This window comes from Carcharodon carcharias, chromosome 28 (assembly GCF_017639515.1).
Source record: "Carcharodon carcharias isolate sCarCar2 chromosome 28, sCarCar2.pri, whole genome shotgun sequence".
In the NCBI taxonomy this organism is placed as follows: Eukaryota; Metazoa; Chordata; class Chondrichthyes; order Lamniformes; family Lamnidae; genus Carcharodon; species Carcharodon carcharias.
In genome coordinates this window covers 10,256,412-10,278,590 of record NC_054494.1, presented here as the reverse complement: position 1 = coordinate 10,278,590, position 22,179 = coordinate 10,256,412, and the positions used below count along the sequence as shown (strand labels likewise).

Here is a 22,179-nt window from a genome sequence, read left to right as displayed (position 1 = left end):
GAAATAGCGAATCTGGGATCTCGGAGGAATGCGAACCTTTTTAACAGTAATGCAGTTGGCTTGTTGTGTGAATGCACACTTTGTCTGGAGTTCAGTGAACTTCAGCGATGTGAAACCGCACACCGCGCCTCTACATCTGCACTGAAATTAGCGGCTCCCCCCTACCTAAACACACACACATCTCAGCCGTCAAACCCACCAAACTATCCCCCACCAGGACCAAAGTTACTCCAGCTGATAAGAATATAGACTGACAAGCTTTCGAAAGCCTGTCTCTCCCCCCATCCATGTAAAAAAGAGTTTTCTTAGCGCCCGACACCTGATTCCTTAAGGTCTCCGAATGAATAGCAGAATCAAATCTACGCCCGGCTCAGTCGGTTAATTCCTAAATTGTTGAAATTGGACAGAAAGGGAAAAGCACTTGGTGAAACACTTAGTGAGCTCCCGAGGAGGTGTAGAACCATATCGGCCCACTCCCGCCAAGATTTAATATCTGGGGCTTTGCACATTTTTAATGCCTGAGAGTTGAACCGTTCACCTTTCTTGGTGCACCTGCGCCCGATTAGAATAGTTCCCACTTCAGGGCCCTCTGATTATAACAGTATCATTAGACCGGTTAATGCACGAGAAATAAGCTTTTTGAGTTTTGTTGTGGAGACACACAAAAATCTGAAATAGTTCAGAATTTCTGCTTTGCCAAAGCTGCACTCTTACAGCACCTTTCATTTAGAGCGCCCTTCACTTAGTAACACGTCCGGACGGCGCTTCCAGGTGGAGGTGACAGAATGTTGAATTTTTGGAAATATCGGTAAGATCACGGGAGACCGGTTGTGTTTCACCCCCGCTTTTGATTTCGTTCCTGGATAATAGATAAAGGAAGATCCACTGGATGTATTCAGTTCGATCGTTATGGCTTTCCATCAATTCGTAGAATGTTGGAAAAACAATTGTAAAATTAAAGAAAAATACGAGCAACAGTTAGTGACTAGTGTCTGGTCCCAGGAAAGGGGTTTAATTCACACTTCACGCCGGCGACCAATAATATCCGTTTGCGTTTAACTTAAAACTAGTTCAACGGATCCGCTTTTGTGCAGAGAGCAAACAGGAAAAAAACACAAATCAATTCTATTTATTTTCGTGTCTGCAAGTCGCACTTTTCAAATGCCTAACAGGTGTTTTAAACAGCGGGTCTCCAACATTTGCTTTCGGAGAGGCTCTTGCTCCGATTTGAGATTAGGCTTTTCCCCGGTTTTTCCTGTTTTTTTGTCCCCACCCTAACCAGCCGAGTTTCCAGCCATCCACTACCCCTGGGCTCTCGCTATGTCCTTCTCCGTCACCAGGCCAGAGAGACAGTGGCTAAACGCTCCACAAACCCAGCTTTGCAACTGCTTAGAAAGCATTGCCTTTACTCTCTCTCTCTCTCTCTCTCTCACATTTCCAAACACTAAAAATGACTGAGATTCAACCGGGGGTAAACAAAAAGCTAAAAAAAAAATAAGAAAACGTAATTGAAAACCTCTTGTATTTTGGGTTTATTCCCAGTTGAGACACGAGAAAGGTTCATTGGGAAGGAGCTGGTGGGGCAAGGGAGGGGTATGTTGGGGCGAAGGGAATGTTAAGAGAGAGAGAGAGAGTGAGTGCTGGGCTGCAGTTAATGAACTTTGCTTGCACTGGACTTGTTAATGCTGGCATCAGCAGTACATTCTAATGAGATCTTTGGAGACGGGGGCAGCGTTTTACGGGAAGTATGTGTGTGTGTGTGTGTGTTTAAAAAAGAAAACAGGTTGAAAAAAAGAATCCATTGCCTTGCTGCGTTGTTCCCTTCATAAGGACAGTTTCCAACATATGTGCGGGGTACACTGAAAGTGTGGATTAATCGCATTACAGAGCGTTGTAAAACTTTTCAGTTCCAATTAAATTGGAGTGGAGTTGAAAGAAATCGAGTTGGCTGCAAGGGCTGGTGTTCATACAGAAGAAATACAATTAAATGTATTTTTTTTTAGCTTTAATGAAAGGGCGTTGCTTTACAGTGTTGAGTTTTAATTCAATATACACCGATTATCTCAGATCATTACATTGGCAAGTACACATTGTAGTTAAACGTTCGCCCTGCATGAATTTTTAAAGAGTACAACTAGACAGGGCTTGACTATGTTGTTGCTTTGCAGTCAGGGATTAAAACCAAACGGCTGGTGGCCATTAAAAAAAAACAAGCCCTTCTCTCGGTTCTATTGATTCCGACTCAAAGCAATTTTAATATTTCTTCAGGGAATTTTCCCGAACGGCCAACTCATTAATTCACCCTTCTAAATTGCTTATTCAATATCCAGGACATGGATTCCGAATAAAGTCGCTGAATTTATGTTGCTGGCGCGAGTCAATAGGTCAAATAACAGTTATGGAGGAATTTGAAAATCCAAATAAAATATTGATACATGTTTTTTGATAAGTCCTGTAGCTTGTGCCGTATAGCCCCAAGGACATTACTAGGGAGATTGTGGGCGATCTTGTGGCCATTAAAATCAATGAGTGTTTGATGTATATTGACTGTTTTTATATGAACTCCTACTCGGGATGCCAAGTGTTAGAGGTCGCACAATAACATGGGGGGGGAGTCGGTTTTCGGAATGTATTTAAATCAGACTCCCTCCCCCGCCAAGGCTGGTATAAGGCTCGGTACATGTGAGAGGGAAGGGGTTCCGAGTGCTCCGATGCCACTACAGATCTCAAACAGGCCGCTCTGGGGGGGTGGGGTCACCACACTTGGCCTCAGGGTGCTGGGCAGTCAGGAGCAGGAGCTTCGCGCCCACAGTATCCCAGGGCTGGACAGTTGAGGGCAGGGTAGGGCAAGGGCAGGGGGAAACTTGAAAAGTCTCACTTCGGGGCGGTGAAACTCCCGTGGTGGAACAGCCCATGAAGACATTCAGTGTCCAGCGGTCGCGCGTGGAGCAGGGTTGCGCTTGTTGGAGAATCGGGAGGCTTAAAGTGAGCGGCTGTCAACGCAGTGGGGAAAGTGGGGGTGAGGGGAGATAGAAAACGAGATAAAGGGAGGGGAACAATAGAGAACCAGAGAGAGAGAGAGAGAGAGCCATTTACTAAAGATCTGTCATTATTTAACAACATATTAGTGTGCGTCAATTAACTTACACAGCCCAAACTTTGAGCGGGATGCTTCTTACACATTTGGACATTTTGATGTTAACTGTATGTTTGCACAGGACCTGACGCAGCGAGAAATAAGAGTTTATATTTCTCCTCAAAAATACTTGAGGTTTTCTTTTCGTTGTAAAACTAATTGTTGGAATAAACCTCTACATAAATATAACTTCCTTACACTCCTGCTGTGCAATCGCGTTCCCTTGGCTCAAAGGGTCGCGTTTGGTCTGTGGTCACCACTCCGGCCGTTTCCAGTGGGTCGGGAGCGAATCCCCTTCAAAGTGTCATTAGTGCGGGCGGGCTATTCTGTGATCGGACAAGGCTTGCCAGCAGCATTACAGCACTATTGCATTCCTGTCACAAATAATTTATAGCTTTCTATTTGCATTACTCGGCTTGCAACTAATTCCCAACTTTTCTCCAACTCCCCCCGCCCCACCGAATCAATTAAATCACATCCTTTTTACCAGCACCAGCCGCCTCACGCAGCTTTTGACTCTGGGAGTTCTGCCTGGGGATCTCCGGCTGCTTACACGCTCGACAACTAGATTAGCCCTGGCCAGGTAGAGTCAGTCGCCCTGATCATTGAGGTGAATTGATGTGATTTCATGGTTTGTTTGCAGGATCATTCGGACCAAAGTGCAGCAGCCTTTTCATCCCTCACCGGATGGACCTGCCACAGCTGTCACTGCACCCGGGCACACGATAGGTAAGAGAGAGAGAGAGAGAGAGAGAGAAAACTGACCTGGGAAGAAATGCCAATCATTTTCATGTGCATCACATCTATCTCTTCTCTCACTATCATAATCCTAGACTTCTGCTCTGCGGTTTATATTCATCAGATGCACACAGCCTGGATGCCCCGTTTCTGTGTTTGTATGGAGTCATTCATGGAATCACTTTTGAGATGGATATCAAGGCTTTAGATGAGGGGGGGGGAGAGTTGGATTGGAGGGAGAGAGTTGGATTGGAGGGAGAGAGTTGGGTGGGGGGGGAGAGTTGGGTGGGGGGGGAGAGTTGGGTGGGGGGGGAGAGTTGGGTGGGGGGGGAGAGTTGGGTGGGGGGTGAGAGTTGGGTGGGGGGGGAGAGTTGGGTGCGGGGGAGAGTTGGGGGGAGGGGAGAGTTGGGGGGGGGCACTGGCCAGAATGGCATCAAGGACGCAGGACTTCTGTTTGTGGAGCGGCTAGAGAAGGTGGGGTTGGTTGCCTTTGGGTAAGGGAGGGTAAGGGGAGATTTAATAGAGGTGTTCAAAACCATGAAGGGTTTTTTGTCAAGAGTATATAAGGAGAAGCTGCTTCCGGTGGCAGAAGAAGTTAATAACCAAAGGACAGGGATTTGAGATGGCAGACATAAGGTTCAGGGGAGGGTCTTTTTCTGCACAGGGTTGGTATAAACAAAAAAAAGGGCTGCATTCATATAGCGTCTTAAGTGGGATCTGGACACCCCAAAGCGTTTTGCAGCTAAGGGAGTACTTTTGGAGTGTAGTCACTGCCGCAAATCAGGAAATACCACAGTCAGTTTTTGCACAGCAAGATTCCACAAACAGTAATGCGACAATGATCCCACCATCTGTTTTGATGATGCTGATTGAGGGATAAATATTGATCAGGGCAGAAGGAATAACTCCCCGGCTCTGCTCCAAAGTGACACTCCAGATATGTTTACGTCCAACTAAGAGGGCAGATGGGACCTTGGTTTAGTATCTCGTCCAAACGACTGCACCTCCAACAGTGTGCCCCTCCCACAGTACTGCACAGGAGTGTCAGCCTTGCTTTTCGTACTCAAGTGCTGTAATGGGCCTCAAACCCACAACCTTGTGACTCAGAGGCAAGTGTGCAACTAAAGCCACAGTTAATCTGGACTACCCTGACTGAAAAGGTTGTGGAAGCAGATCCAATAGTCACTTTCAAAATGGAGTTGGGTAAATGTTTGAAGGGGAAAATTTTGCAGAGCTGATGGGGAAAAATAGGTGCATGGTGCTAATTAGATAACCCTTTCAAAGAGGTTGAATTGTATCATGTGTTGTGTCATTCTATCACCCTCTACACACATTAAATCTTTGACATGAAAATGTGTGATATATTTTTAAAAGCTATAGACACAGGCCAGGGAACTTAGCAAGAGCCATCAATGTGAAATGTTCCACAATAAGCTTTAATATACCCATCTGCACAACATAACATATCCTTTGTAAAAATGCTCTTAACTCTTAAATACATAAATATATACAATTACATTTAACCCTGTGAATACTGCATGGCTTTTTTTACTTTTTAAAAAGCCAGCCATTATGTTTTCACCTCTCTATAGTTCAGTTCAACCTTCTATTGTCTTGTGCTGATCGAGATAACAGAGACTTGTCTTCCTATAACAACATATCAAAGCACTTCACATTTACTTTGAACTTCCATAGCAACAAAAGTGAATGTGGAGCCATTTTGCATACAGAAGCTTTGACGAACAGCAATGAGATGAATAATCAGTTTAATGTAAAACATTAGCTCGGGCCTCCTCAAATACTGCTGTAGTATCTTAAATAGTATTCAGGGTCTCAGTTTAGTGTCTCAGCCAAAGGACAGCACTTTTGACAATGCAGCACTTCCTCTGCACTGCACAGGAACATCAGTTTGGACAACGGGATAGAATTTCTGCGGGGGCTTTGCCATTCACACACTGAAACCCATAGGGTTGGTGTAACCAGCTGTTGACACTATTTCTCTAGCAGCTCTGCTGATTGTCAGGCGAAGTTCATGTGGGTGATTGGGAGAGTTCCCGTGGATATTACTGGTGCTTGTGCTCAAGTTTTGGAGTGGGTCTTGTGCCCAGCCCACTCCAACCAGGAGGTGAGAGTGTTTCTCGGTGTGCCAGGCTGTCAGCAGCATTTTCTGTACCAGTGGGGCATTTTCCATTTCCCACCCCCACTGTCCTTGTGACCTCTTCTGTGAACTTGCCAATTTCTGGGAGGTTACTATTGTGTATTCGCAGTGACCAGGATGCAGGGTTCATTTTGTACAGTGATTAGATTTAAACCCATTCTTCCTGAACTGCATATGAATGAAATATCCCAGAGGTGAGACACCCAGATCTCAAAGAGTGACCACATGTCTCTTAATTTTTTTTTTAAAAAGTAGATTATCCCTGGATTTGGCTGTAATAATTCAGTCAAATAATCTATATTTGGGGTTTATTAAACCAGTCATTAAGACTACCATATTTCAATGTTAATAGCAGCCATCTGTTCGAGGAAAGGATTTTAGATCAACAGGGCTAGGGGCTGCAAAAATTAGCTCTCTGCTATCATGTAATTCTTGGCGAGTACTAGGAGGGTGGCAGCTAATGCCCTGGTTTAACCGTTGAATTATCCCTTTGACATAGGAAGGTTATTAATTCCAAAACCTTTCCCCAAGCCCATGCAATTCCCTTGTTTCTGCCCTGAAGTTATTGCCTGTGGCTGGGCTGAGGCTCGGCTGGTGCGGAAGCTGTAGTTACGCGACATAGTTACCCATTCCTCAAATATGAGTCTACACACTGTGGTAACAGCCTATCCAACTATGGAGGCCATCGCAGCTGAGCCAACCCGATGTCTAAAAATGCGGCAGGGGTTAGTGATCAGGAGGAGAAACCCTGGCTTAGCTTTTCCTCTTTCCAACAAAAGAATGAGAGGATAGATAGTGGGCCCCCTACCCTGCCTTGTCTGAGATTCATTAACCCAGGACAGGCCAGTATTCAAAGCTGAGACTGGGTCTGTATAGCTCAGCATTACATTAGTTAATGCTTTTACCCAGTAGGTCTTTGAGGGATGCTTGCACATTGAGGAATTTTCAAGGTCAACACTGCCAACAACTGTGGGAGTTAACGGTCTGGATAGGGAGCCATTCTTGATGAACATAGCGAGAACCTGCAGAAGTTAAAGCTGGGGTTCAATTGCTATGCACTTGTTTTCATAGACAGTGCTCCTATGGGAAGACTTGTAGATTACCTTGGCTGGGGTAATTGGTGTAATTTTACAGTGATAACATGGTGAGATGCCATACATACACTCCCACAAAATGAAGCAGTTACTAATGGCGAGATCACACAGAACCACTTGAACAATACTGGAGAACAGCAGCCTGAAATTGAAGACAGGAGGCTGATTGTCTCACCTGTCAGTCACACTACTGTTACTAGTCATATTGTACAATGCAAGATATGTATATACATAAAAAATATGGGTTACACACAAATAGATATACACACACATATGCATATTATACAAACATGTATAAAACCACAGAGCACAAATTTATCATATGCCAAATGACTATGTCTGCTGTTTTAGCCAAAGCATTAACACACTCACTGTGATAGAGCAATACCATTTGCATGTGCTTACCTGCTGATACTATAACCAGTCACTTATAACCTCTCTGGACAGAGAAAAACAGAGTTAACACTTCGAGCCCAATATGACATTTCTTCAGAGCTGTTCCATTCCAAAGAAGAGTCATTTTGGCCTCGAAATGTTAACTCGGTTTCTGTCTCCACAGATGCTGCTAGACCTGCTGAGCTTTTCCAGCACTTTTTGTTTTTGTTTCAGATCACCAGCATCTGCAGTATTTTGCTTTTATTCACTTCTGACCTCTGTTTTGTGTGACATGTTTTTAAGTTGACCAAGTCCAATGGGGCCAGTCAGTGGCCTCAACGTGCACTTGGCAACATTCAGTTCGGGGGGGTCAGCGGGGGGAAGGGGGGGGTGGGGGTTCAGTTTGGGGGGGGGGGGCGGTCAGCGGGGGGAGGGGGGCGTGGGGGTTCAGTTCGGGGGGGGGGTTAGCGGGGGGAGGGGGGGTGGGGGTTCAGTTCGGGAGGGTCAGCAGGGGGAGGGGGGGTCAGCGGCAGCTCAGGAACAATCAGCCACACGGAAAGTGACCGGGCGTACACTGACATCCTATTACATTGTGGTCTTGTCTCAGGAGGCACAGGGCACCAGCTGCCTTGCCAGCTTTGTCCCGTGTCTGGAGGAACAAAGAGTAAAACAAATGGCTGTCTTATGGGTGGTTCTGGTGCTGTCACCCACTCCAGTCAGCTTCTCCTGCTCCCAGGGAGGTGCCAGCAAGACGTGTCGACAGTGAGTGACTGTTGAAGGACCTCAGACGTAGGAGTCAGCCAATGATACCTTAGAAGGACCATATCTGCTGATAGATGGGCACAGAGAGAGGACGGGGCTGGCAATGCACCAATACCATGTGTTGTTCAACCCACTCAGTGATATGACCCAATTGCATGGACACCCTTACCACCATTCTCCAGTTATGATCATGTTAATTGTTACCTATTAATTAACAGTTGTTAATTAAAACATTTTTTTGCTCAACTCCATGTCATACATTTGGGGCACTGAGCGTGGTTGCGCTCTAACCTTAAACCAGAAAAAAAAACACGCATTTGAAACTTAAATCAATGTTAGTGCTGGCTGGAGCACCTTTCACTGAACCAATATGTGAGGGCGCTAAAAAAGAATCAAAGTTACTCGCTGCAAGTTTCAGTGCATTACCTGCTAAAGGAGGCCACTCACCCTCCAGTTTTCTCCTGCTTGCCACCTTCCCCTCGCTGAGTCCCTCCTTCCCTGAGACACTGGTTAATAATGCTGGGCCACACTTTCACAGGTATCTGCAACACCCTGTCACCTTGTGGAAGTGAGGTGAGCCTGCTTTTGAATTAAAATGCTTGAGGCTTGACAGTGAATATTGGTCATCAATTCATCACAGCCAAATGCTTGATCCATGGTGTTTGGATAGCCAGTGGGAGATTGAGGCATCCAGATCGCGAGACCCCAGATTTAACCTCTGGCCGATGACATATTTGTTGGTGCATCAGGTGGGAGCACATTGGGATGGTGGGGGGGGAGGGGGTTAAAAAAAAAAAGCAGTGAGGTTGGCATTCATTGCTTAAACTCAAACATGTGGCTAAAAGGTCCATTTACTGGGGGACTTTCATTGCCCCTGCCACTGTAATCATCGAGTGTTAAGGTGAAAATTCCTTAACCCACGAACATAGGCAGTCTCCATGAGTGAATTCTGCAGCTTTTAATGTCCTTATATGGGTCACTATATAGGGTAAAACCTGTTGTCCCTCTGAAACACAATAATATACAATTTGACCCAAACCCTTTATTGAGTATATTAATTATATTTTTTTAAAGTTTTATTGTCAGAGAGTCAATGTACAGTCTGAGATTAGACACTTCCTTTTTAATTACAACTTTTCATTTTCCCAATTTTGTCTCCCCATTCCCATCAGATGTTTCCTCTCAGTGGGCTGCAGAGCTATGGGGAACCAGCTGCCCTCCAATACATTACTCGAGTGGCCTTTATTCACGTCTGAGCCTTGACAGTGAGTATTGGCCAGCTATTCGTCCCTGGAAGGTATCACAGCTGATTTTGTTTTAATCGTTCACAGGATGTGGGCATCTCTGGCTAGGCCAGCATTTTTTGCCCATCCCTATTTTCCCTTGAGAAGGCAGTGGTGAGTCACCTGTTGAACTGTTGCAGTCCATGTGGTGTAGGTACATAGAGTGCTGTTAGGAAGGGTATTCCAGTATTTTAATGGAACAGTGAGGATGAAGGAATGGCAATATAGTTTTAAGTTAGTAAGTTGTGTGACTGGGAGGGTAACGTGCAGGTGGTGGTGTTCCCATGCACTTGCTTCCCTTAGTCCTTCAAGGATGTAGAGGTTGTGGGTTTGGGGGGTGCTGTCAAAGAAGCCTTGGATTCTTGCTGCAGTGCATCTTGTATATGGTGCACACTGCAGACATATTACACTGATGGTGGAGGGATTAAATGTTTAAGGTGGTGGATGGGGTGCCAATCCAGTGGGCTGCTTTGTCCTGGATGGTGTTGAGTTTCTTGAGTGTTGTTGGAGCTGCATTCATCCAGGCAAGTGGGGAGTATTCCATCACACTCCTGACTTGTGCCTTGTAGATGGTGGAAAAGTTTTGGGGAGTCAGGAAGTGAGTTACATGCTGCAGAATTCCCAGCCTCTGACCTTTGCACTTGTACCTGTAGTTTTCATATGGCTAGTCTGGTTCAGTTTTTGGTCAATTGTGACCCCCCCGGATGATAATGATGGAGAATTCAACAATGGTAATGCCATTGAATATCAAGGGGAGGAGGTTAGAGTCTCTCTTGTTGGAGATGGTCATTGGCTGGCACTTCAGTGATGCAAATGTTGCACTTACCAAGCCTTAATGTTCTCCAGGTCTCACTGCAGGTATAGACTGCTTCATTATCCTGGATACAAATCCAATTCTATGCTCCTGCAGCATTCACATTACATGCAATTTCCAGTAGAGATCACACGATAGCAATCAGGGGTGGGTGACCTGGCTGATTTTTGCTGTCTCCCTCCCTAACTCAGCAACACTGAGAACAGCTGAAGCCCCTGGACACTGCCCGGCTAACCAGCAGTTAACTCGCACAGATAGTGAGTGGAATCTGAAACCTCCTGGCCTGCTTGTCTTCTTACTGAATCAGGAAATACATCTACCCACTTGGCAATAGGTGAATTATACTTGGTTGTACTCCATGCTGATTAGCCTCTTGGTTTATGAGTGTTAAAGAACGTTGTTCATTCTCGTTAATAACCATTATATGCTCAGCTGGCTTTGCCAAATCAGCCTGTAGAGAGTAACAGGTTAAACTGTTGAGTGTGCTGTGAAAAAGCAACTTTAAAAAAAATAATTGATTTCTTTCAGTCCCCAGCACAAACTCTCCGCCTGTATCCTCAGCATCCAACGATCCCGTGGGATCCTACTCCATCAACGGGATCCTGGGCATTCCACGATCGAATGGCGAAGCCAAGAGGAAACGCGATGAAGGTAAGAGAGAAACATGATCCAGCTTTTTGTACTGTCACCTGTAGGGCAGCTAGTGTTTCTGGCACAGTGACCGCGTGCTACCCATCTGCTCTCTAATCATCTTCTGGTTTACATTGGGTTTGGGCTGTTGGCTACAGCGAGTATGCAGATGGGGTTTAATGTTTATCATAGAATTCGGTTCTGCATTTGGGTTTGTGGTAATGTGATCGGTTAAGGGGTGTTAATCATTAAGGCTGCATGGCTGGAGTTCAGTGCAGGGGCCTCTAGTTCTTGTGATGGAAATTACAGGCTCATGCCTCCGTCTGCCCTTTCAGTGTAGGCTGACAGTGGCAACTCGCCCATTTAAAAAATTGAATGCTTTCTGTTGGTGACCCATGTAGATGCTTTGTGTGGGAAGATTGCCTTGTTACAGTCATGCAGGAGTTAAGTGTATCTCCTGCCTTGTGAGGAGACCAATCTGCTTGGCTGGTGTGATCTCTGCTTAGAGAGAGAGAGAGAGAGAGAGTAAAGGAATTGTTAAGTGGTGTTAACACCTTGGGTGCTGGAGGATTTGTGTCAACTGTTGTGCAACCTTTCTCAGTGGAAATTGCAAAAGGGATTTCAACTTAACTTCTTAAATGTGAATGTCAAAACAAAGAAACACAGGTTACGTGATGTATTTTTATGCCAGTCTTTCACTAGTTTCAGGAATGACACAAAGTTATTGACAATAGAACTTGTTGCCTCCCTGGGTGATGGAGGGGCAGAATTAACCTGCTCCTGTTCATCTTCCAAAGATTCCTAATGGAGTTGGGTCTTGGGGGGACATGATCAGACTTGGCCCTGGTCTTGCCTGTGCCTGGTAGCCTGCTGACACTTACTGCCAAGGCTTGCACACAAAGAATGGGCAGTCGAGTGAGGTACTGCAGGGTATTCAGTGCCAGCTAAACCAACTGCTTGAACACAAGTCAGCGCCTTTAGGGCAGGAGGAGATAAAAGAGTGCAATTTTGGAAAATTGATGTACCTTGTGAACTGCTGGTGTTCCACACATCTTGTCATCTCAAAATGCCCTCCTTTAGCCTCAGGGCTAAGAACATCTCACGGTTCCAGAAAATGATGTGCCGCAGAGAGCTGACTATAGGTTGTGGCGGGTTAAGTTCCCTCCGTTACTTTTTATTGAGAAACACGGGTGAAGGCCAAGGGCCACCAACAAAACTGAAAGGAATGGGAGACGAGACACATGAAGTCTAGAAATAGGAATCAGCCGGCACCGAGCTTGGATTTTAAAATGACGTTTGATTGTAAGAAGAGGAAATGATTTATAGAGCTAAGGGAGTTTGTAGCTGTGCATCCTGAGGAAAATGCATTAAATTAGTAGGTTGTATGATGTTGCGTAGAGAAAACCTGTCTGCATGTTTTTTCGAATACCCGTGCAGCTGTCCACTCATTTTCTCAACCCGTCGATGATTGTCTGGTAACTCTTGTTATTTACTATGTGTATCCAAAAGCACCTAAGGAATGCTTTCAGAAGCAATAATTTCTATTTTTATGAAATGCTATCAGTATCCTTGTTACATAAAATGAAGTATTGTATTAAAGTGCTGTCCTGTTTTGAATTCTCTCCATTGCCAGATGAGGTTTATGCAATATATAAGAAATAGGTGTGGCAGCATGATTATAGTGTAATTCTGTATGGTCTAGCAGTTCATTGTAGTTTCAGAACATTGCACAATCTTGTTTGTGACAGTGCTGATATATGTCAGATGCCAAAGTATTTTAGGTGGCTTGACTGTCTCAGAGAAGGATGTCTTACTTGTGGTCTGGTACTTCCCAGTTCGGCAGCAATCTCGATTTTAAGCTTTTAAGCTTGTTTTCAAATTGCTCCATAGACTCGCTCCTCCCTTATCTCTTGTAGCCTCCCCCAGACCCACAACCCCCTGAGAACTGGCATTCCAACAATTCTGCACATCCCTGAGTTCCATTGACCTTCCATTGGTAGCCATGCCTTCAGCAGCTGAGGCTCTAAGCTCTGGAATTCCCTCCCTAAACCTCTCTGCTTCTTTATCTTTCCTAACTCATCCTTCCTAACAGCACGGTGGGTGTACCTACATCACATGGACGGCAGTGGTTCAGGAAGGCAGCTCACCACCACCGTCTTGAGGGCAGTTCAGGATAGGCAACAAATATTGGCCTTGCCAGTGCTGTCCACATCCCATTAAAGACTAAATGAAAATCCTTCTCTCCTCAATAAAACCTACCTATTTGACCAAGTTTATGGGCAATACTCTTACTATTTCCTTATTATACCAGGTGTCAAATCTTGTTTGATAACACTCAGTTGAAGCACCTTGGGATGTTTATTATATTAAAATGCTATATAAATGCAAGTTTTTGTTGTTGGCTTGACAGGGAGGTGGCGACATAGTGGTATTATCAATAGACTCATGTTTTTTTACTCGTTCATGGGATGTGGGCATTGCTCTTTTGCAGAGAGCATTTTTAAGAGTCAATCACATTGCTGGAGCCAGAGCAGGTAAGGATGGCAGATTTCCTTCCCTGAAGGACATTAGTGAACCAGATATTTTCTTTAATGGAAATCAGCAATAGTTTCATGGTCACCATCAGACTTTTAATTCCAGATTGTTATTGAATTTAAATTTCACCACCCACCATAGTGAGATTCAAACACAGATCCCCAGAGCATTACCCTGGGTCTCTGGAATACTAGTCCAGTGACAATATCACTATGACACCACCTATCCAACAGTGGCATTCCACTGACCCAGAGTATTCCAGAGACCCAGGATAATGCTCTGGGGACCCAGGTTCGAATGTCCTTCTACAGCGAATGGTGGAATTTGAATTCAATAAAAATCTGCAATTACAAGTCTAATAATGACCCCAAAACCATTGCTGATTGTTGTAAAGCCCATCTGGTTCACAATGCCCTTTAGGGAAGGAAATCTGTTGTCCTTACCCGGTCTGGCCTACATGTGACTCCAAACCCACAGCAATGTGGTTGACTCTTAAATGCCCTCTGAGTAAGGGCAATTAGGGAAGGGTAATAAATTCCGGCCTGGCCATTGATCCCTGAATGAATAAAAAGTTCCAGACTCATCATTCCTCCAATCAGCATAAGTTTTCCCAGGGCTGGCATCCATTGTTTCCACCTTATTAACAATTAATGCTGTATTTTGCCATTCTAAATGGGTTTGCTTTGTGGAATTATATTTTATTCTTTCATGGGTTGTGGGCATTGCTGGCTTGGCCAGTATTTATCGCCTAACCCTAACTGCCCTTGAGAAGGTGGCAGTGAGCTGCCTTCTTGAGCCATCACAGTCCTTGTAGACCCATGAGGGAGGCAGTGGTGATGTAGTATTGTCACAGGACTAGTATTCCAGAAACCTAGGGTAATGGTTTGGGGACCTGGGTTCAAATCCCACCATGGCAAAAACTCGAATTTGAATTCTGTAGAAGTCTGGAATTAAAAGTCTACTGATGACCATGAAAGGATTGTCCTAAAAACCCATCTAGTTCACCAATGTCCCTTTAGGAAGGAAAATCTGCTGTCTTTTCCTGGTCTGGCCTACATGTGATTCTGGATCAACAGTAATGTGGTTGGCCCTTAAATACCCTCTGAAATGGCCATGTAAGCCACTCAGTTTCTCAAGGGCAATTAAGGATGAGCAATAAAAGTGGGGATTTCTTGGATTTTACTTGAGCCAGTGAGAGTGAAGAAATGGTGATATATTTACAAGTCAGGATGGTGAGTGGCTTGGCAGGGAACCTGCATGTGGTGGTGTTCCCATGCATCTGTTGCCCTTGTCCTTCTAGGTGGTAGAGGTCATGAAGGTGGATGGGCTGCTTTGTCCTGGATGGTGTCAAGCATCTTGAGTGTTGTTGGAGCTGCACTCATCCAGGCAAGTGGAGAGTATTCCATCACACTTCTGACTTGTGCCTTGCAGATGGTGGACAGGCTTTGGAGAGTCAGGAGGTGAGTTACTCACTGCAGAATTCCCAGCCTCTGACCTGCTTTTGTAGCCACAGTATTTAAATGGTTAACCCCAGTTCAGTTTCTGAATCATCCTGTTACAGTTAATGTGGGCATTGTCAGCCACAACTGCTGCAGTTGGATCAGCTTTTTCTTTCCAAATAGATAACCAGGAGAACCTTTGACTCTGTTGGCATATGGACTGCCCATTGAGTCACTAAGTCCCACAGGGACCAGGAAGGTCTCAGTACTGGTCTCTGATGTGAGTCAGGATGATGGTATGAGAGCTTAACGAACCTCAGCACCATTAGACCAAGGTGAAGAAAGTGTCAGCAAGGCTCTGCCTGCCATTTGACATCTAATGCCTCCGTTATTGGAAAATATAGCATGGATGTTTGATGAGGGTGATTACAGAATTAGCCCTGGTGCTTTCTATGGTTGATAATTTGCCCGACATTCACTGTTTAGACTCACCCACAAAGAATGGTGGCTTAGGTAGCATATACCGGGGGGTACCAAACAGTAAACAGGGATGGGAAGGGTAGGATGTAAGGTGAGTGGCTGGGTGCTTGTGGAATCCTATATAAGAAAGAATCAGTGCACTTAGGAGAGGAGTAGAGTAAATCGGAGGGCAAACAAGCTTCTAAAGTCCAACACCAAACATTAAAGAGGGCAAAAGCCAGGCCTGCCTACCGCTACCTCATTGAAGGAATAGGTGGGGCAATAAATGAGCTCAGAGGGTAGAGCGGTGGACTAAATGGGGGTGAAACAAGGGTGGGGGGGGAGGTCGCAGAACTGAAAGGAACAGCTGAGGCATTCTACTATTTAAAATAACTGGCTGTGTGGCTCCAGCAATATTAGAATCTCTGAGCACATTCAAAAGACACCTAGCAAAAAAAAAATCCGAAAGCTTTCTTATGCAGATTTATAATGAATTCCCTGAAGATTCTATTCAGGCCTCTTCCCCCTTCCCCCAACCCATACCCAACCGTGCGTAAAACCGACCATCCAACCCCACACCACCACCCACCCCTTCCAACCCCGAAAAAAATAAAATCTTGCTTCTCTTTCAGTGAAGTTTATTAATTGATTCAATGAAGCACGTATTGAACAGAAAGAGGGGCTTCCACTCAAAGGCCTGACCTACACTTTTGTCACTGTTGTCTTATACAATTAATCTTGGGTGAAATGATTAAGAAGAGTTAGGATAATTACATGTCAAGATGATGTAGCAAGCCACCCAGGTCAGCTGCAGAAAACACTACTGATGTGCTAGATGCTTTCACTCCATTTCTGAGAGGGGAGAAGGAATGATTTTTTTCGCCTCGAGCCTTACAGATTATAGACTCGCTGCACACAGCACAGCTCTCCATTTTAATTTTATTGAATAAACATTATTATAAGTAGAAAAAAATACAAAAATCAATCAATTCCGACACATTCATACAGTACAACAAATGAACTGTATATAAGCCTGGTGCCGGCGCAGGGTTGAGTGCTATTATGGTTACAAAGCTACTGAACTTTCACATCACACTGAGAAAATTAGTAATAAAAAAAGCCTAGAATTACAAGCAAATGGAAATTAAACCCGAGGTTTTAAAACTGCCAGCAATCAAGTAAAGGAAGGCTCTGCATTTGTATGTGTGTGCGTGGGGGGGGCAGACATAGACCCGCCAAACGAGCGGTGTTAGCAAACAAAATCCCAGTCGGAATTCTTGCCCTAATCCTTATCCAGTTATTCCTGTTGAAGAAAAAGAGTGCGTGCACGTGTGTGCGTGTGTGTGTGTATATATACACACGTTGCACATGGGGGTCGAGTTTGCAGGGCCCTCCAGCAGCTCTCACAATGGGGGGTGGGGGGCATGGTAGAAGTGGCCTGTTCCACCAGCACACGCGTCTGGCAACCCCACAAAACTCGCTCAGTGTATCTCGTGTCCAGCAGTAAATATAACTTCACTCCCACGCGGTGCATCTTTAATCCAATGTATCAAGATGGCTGCAGGGGAAAGAAATGCACGTGTTATTTTTTTTGTTTACAATACTCCCAACCTTTTGGATTCACACACACGTGAGCAGGCTGGAGGGAGGGGAGAAAATCAGCAATGTGCTAATAAACTGCCGAATTAAAATCTAGAAAGTGGCTTCTCTTAACAATTTTTACAATTACTTAGGCTCGCATATTCACACTTTCTAATATTAACCTGCGTACTCAGAGATTTCACTATAATATGGTCGCAAGCACGCTCACTTAAACAGTGCTAGCTCACAAAGGCTGACTTTTTTCTTTACACACGACGACTGACACATGCATCCACGCTCAACATTCTAGCTCAGACACTGGGGGTACATATTGCCTGTCTGCGAGGGATGAGGGAGGGAGTGAGTGCACAGCCCACTTTAGACCTCTCCTGATTTTTCTTCCTGTTTCCAATGGGAGTGAGACTAGAGGGAGGGAGGGAGAGGTGTAAAGTTGGCTGCCGATACTTTATGGTCCGTGTCACACCAGCGTACAAAGATCTACCAGGTGGATTCACACACAGCCACGGTGCAGTTTCCATTGTCAAGAGTTGAAGGGAAATTCGGATGGACGGCATAACGAACGGCTGATCCACTCCCCCCCCCCACCCCCAATACTTCGCAGCACCGCCAAAGCCGAATTTTATCCCTTGTAAGAACCGACAGATAAATAAAGACACACTCTAAGATGTTCACACTCAAACATTTCACCCCCTGTTAATAATAAATATAAATCCACTCTCCTGAAACTCTGCTTGTGAAACAGCATGTAAATGTTGCGGCTGGACAAGGAACATCTTTACAGGTTTTGTTTCCGTGAATCAGTTAACCCTTTGAAGACTGGATTTCCTTTGCAGCCGTCCCAGCATAAAGGTGTCATCCTATCATTCAAAAACCCTCAAGAAGCATTCGCTGTGCGTTGTTGGGGGGGGGGGGGGAGGTGTGGGTTAACCTGGAGGGGAATTCGCGGACATGAACCGCCACAATCCCTCCTCATGTTTCTGTAGTTTATTACAATCTTTCGACAAAGACATCTTGTTTATTCAGCAAGGTGAGGGTTACTCTCTGTGTAACAGTGTGGAGTTCCTGTTTGCTAATCCGAGTGAGGGTTTATTATGCAGAGTTACTATATAACCAGCAGAGTGAAGATTACTTTTTGTGTGTGTGGCCTTGTTGAGTTTCCCAGTTAACTCCTCAGTGTGAGGTTTACCATTCGGCAAGAGACTGTCATACAGGGATTGCTTGGATTTAAAATAGGATTATTCTGCAGTCTCTAGGAATTCAAGATTCAGAGTGAAAAATACTAGGGCAGGACAAACAACGGTGTGTTCTTCTCATTTTCTTTCAACACTTTTATTTATTTGTTATAGGAATTGTGGAGATGGGAAAGAAAGGGCTGTTTGACTGGGCGGGTTGGTTGATGTAGAGGAGCCGTGTGATGAAACCTCCAGGAATATGTCCAATCAGAATCAAACTCCCTGGTTCAGAGTTGGCTGTGCCCTTTCTCCTAGTCAGTGTCTGGCCAGCACAGAAGCCCACACACCAGTGCCAAATCCTGGTTAAATACAAGTCCAGCAAAAAAGAAAAAAGCTGACGGGAGAGGCTGCTGTTCACCAACATAAAAAAAGCACAACAATTAAAATTTGAAAGTTGGCTTCCCACCAGTTTTGGGATAGCAACTCTGGTTGGAAGCGTGATCTCTTAACTCTGACTGTCCCTCCCAGTCAGACACCCTTTCTTGTCTGTCTCTATTAATTTTACCACTGATAAATAACTATGGATATGATGGAAGACCCTGTTTTTGTTCATGCCCCGTGTTTTTTCCTTTCACACTGGTTACTCGTGGGAGTGTCTGGGAGATTAATCTTCAATTCTTGGAAACACCAAGACACTCCTGGAGGTTTGGTAACCCTACACCAGTTCTTGTGACATGGCAGTCAGCATTAACTGAAAGCAATATGTCTTTGTGCACTGGCACAAACTTTGTGCTTTAACTCGAACCTCTGTTTAATCAGCAGAGTCGACCTCTCCCACATCTGTCCACCTGTTCCCCAGCGATTATCGTTTTGATTATTTTTTTTTCCGGTGGGCGGGGGTGATCCTGCTTATTTCGAAATTTGGGGTAATCAAAAATCCTGAGATGACTCTGAAGTTTAGTGAGAGGACCAAACAACCGGCAGCACGGTAGAAAGGTTACTATAGAAACTGTATGAATCACACTGTCTGTTAAGTCACCTCTCATTAAAGCATGTTTTTGTGTGCCCATAAAGGATCGTGTTGTGAGGAATGCAGTGTGGTTCCATTAAAACTGCAGGAGTCATTCACAGTCAGCCCAATCACTTCCTCCTTTTTATTGGGAAATCAGCACTTTTTTTTAAAAAAGAAAACAAACCTTTTTGAGCCACAATAGATTGAAAGCTGCTGTAATTAAACAGAGTTCTGTCAGACCTACTGGGAACTGATCATTCTAATCTTCCTGCCACAGTTGGGATAAACTCCTTTTTTTCTTCCCTTTTTTTTACCCTTTCTTCTGAAGGAATTGACTCCTTGCTGGGTCACAATTGCGCCGGCACTGGGCAGACTTGCCCTATTGGCCATTAGTCACATTGGCAATGAACATCACAGGCTCTTCTACCGCGGGGTGCATTACAGCTGAGCCCAATCCTGCCACCATTCAATGTTCAATTGCAGCTACAGTGATCAGAACCGAGGACCCTAGCTGAGTTCTTTTTTTAACTCTCGCTAAACCAAGGGACTGAGTCCAATTTGTGAAGCCTGAGACAGCTAACCGAGATCGGGGGATGGAACCTCCACCCTCCTGGCCTGCGCAGCTCAGGTATTAACTGGACAAGTTTGTTAAAAGCACATGGGGAGCTGCTTTGTCATTTATAACCTGCTTGCCGGCTTCCAAACTGGCCTTAAACTGTACTTTATTCGATTAAATGAATATGCATGGAGCATCTTTCAAACCAGACAGCCAAAAGTACTTTTTAAACAATTACTCCTTGAAGCGCTGTGATCATTATTATGGTGACCATCTCAGCTATTCAACAGCCTTGGTTTGAGGTTCAAATGCACAACACTCTGATTCAAATACAAGAGTGAATCAACTGTGCCAAGCTGGTTGGACTGTGGATAGTAATGATGGATGTTCCTCAACTCCAGATTAAGACCTGTTAATGTCCGGCTTGGTGCCATGGTTGAGGTAATAAAGGAAATCAGGGAGAGCATTTTACCCCAAAGGGTCTTAAGAATTGGCATGGAGAATCTCGCCAGGAAAGAGCAGAGCTGAACAGTGTAAGAGACAATTTAATGCCCAGAGGGTGGGAAGATGAGGTTTGAAATTGCACTTTCCTTTTCCCAAAAAATTCTTAAGAATTCACACCCTGGCACTGCAGATTAAATACTTGTCAATGTCAACAATGGAGCCTATGCAATGGCTAGATAGATTTCTAGATACCACTGACATCAAGGCATGGGGGGACAGTGTGGGAAGATGGCATTGAAGTAGAAGATCAGTCATGATCTAGTTGAATGGCGCAGCAGGCTTAAGGGGCTGAATGGCCTACTGCTGCTCTTATTTCCCATTTTCCTCTGGCTTGTCCATACTGGAGTGTACAAGATAACAAGATAATCACAAATGATGAAGGTCATTCAACTCATCTTAATTCATCCATTCAGGAAGGCAATACAGTGCCCCCATTGCATAATCCAATTATTTCGTAAATGATTCAGGGATTTTCATCTTTGCTGCCTTAAATGGGAGCTCATTGCATGTGTTGATTCCTTTTTGTGCGATGTCGATTTTAAATGTGACCTTTATTTGTTTGGATGTGTCTCTCTCATTGTCTGTGCCTCACAATTCAGCTAACTGTAACTTTCTGGACCCCTCCACGTCATGTTAAATACACTGAAGCATACAGGTACTGAAATATGCATGCTGGGGTAATACATACACACAGTGGAGTAATTGCACTGAAGTATACTCAGTGGTGTATGTATACAATGATATAAATATTGGCTATGAACATCTGGTATATTTGTTGAAATATGTATCATACAGTTGGTGTTTGGGAGTTTGTAGACTGGGGTATGGATTCTGGAGTATGCAAACTACATTACCGCCTCGTCCAAATAATCAGAAGTTTTGTTTGTGCTATAAATTGAGCTATCCAATAATAACATAAATGAAACATCAAAATGGTAATTTAATGTTATAAAGATATAAATATTGGAATATGCACATTAACATTTCCACACTGGAGTATGTCATGTTGGAGTATGTGCATCATTGTGTATATGTGTTAGAATGTGTGCACTGGAATGTGCGGTCTAGAATATGTGCAAACAGAGTATTTGCACCGTGTTGTGCATGTTGGGATGTATACCCTGAAGTACAAATACTGGAGTGTTAACACCGGAGTATTCACACTGGAATATTCACATTGGAGCATCTAGGTCAGGATGGGATGCCTGCAATGAGGTATACACACTGTAGTTTGTGCACTGAGCTATATGTTGACTGGAGTATATGTATTGGAGTATTTATTGGAGTATGCATATTGAACTATGCAGATTTATGTATGTATGCAGAGTACATTTGAGTATATGGACTGCCTGGAGGTCTTGAGCTTCCCCTGTAGTTTCTCTTTGAAGACACTTTTCAATTCTCTAAATTCTTAGTGGCGTCTTACTAGGGTCTTAGTGAGGTGAGATTTGCATGGATTGTCAGAGCCTGTCTTGTTTTTGAGGAAGTATTTCACAGAAGAAGCACAGGGGCTGGTGAGAGAAATAAAAGAGCAAGGTGTTAAATGTCAATAGGGCCTGCTCAGTGATGGACTGCACATTTGCTGAATGCATCTGTTTCAAATGATTTGCCTAATCTGCAGTTTCCTTGGGTTTAAATCTGGGGCACATTCTTGTCAGTCTGTGCTTGGAGGGAAGGATTAGGGAGAGTTCATAGGTCAGAGAGCTGAGTCAAAATACTGCCACTAGAAGGAGCTTTAATCATGTGACTGCACCTCCGCATTCAACAGGAAGCAGATATGATATCTGGCAGTGCCATCGTTGTACACAGTTACCCAAAGGTCCAAATATCCTTAAGGAAATGTTCATTACTTAATGCGGTCACTTCAATTACACTTCCCACCTTCTTCAGTGTTAAATGGTTCTTAAAAT

The 22,179-nt window shown here is 44.4% G+C and overlaps 1 protein-coding gene across 5 annotated transcripts in view; it reads left to right on the top strand.

The window, feature by feature from the left end:
- The window catches only part of LOC121270827 (paired box protein Pax-2), a 307,118-nt gene that overhangs the window by 12,367 nt on the left and 272,572 nt on the right, over positions 1 to 22,179 (top strand). For 4 of the 5 annotated variants that reach the window (XM_041176299.1, XM_041176298.1, XM_041176302.1 and 1 more), the window contains exons 4-5: positions 3,780 to 3,865; positions 10,889 to 11,011. In XM_041176299.1, the coding sequence (XP_041032233.1) occupies positions 3,780 to 3,865; positions 10,889 to 11,011 (209 nt within the window). Of the gene's footprint in view, positions 1 to 3,779; positions 3,866 to 10,888; positions 11,012 to 14,916; positions 14,923 to 22,179 lie in introns of all 5 variants that reach the window. The other variant, XM_041176303.1, reaches the window with a different exon arrangement.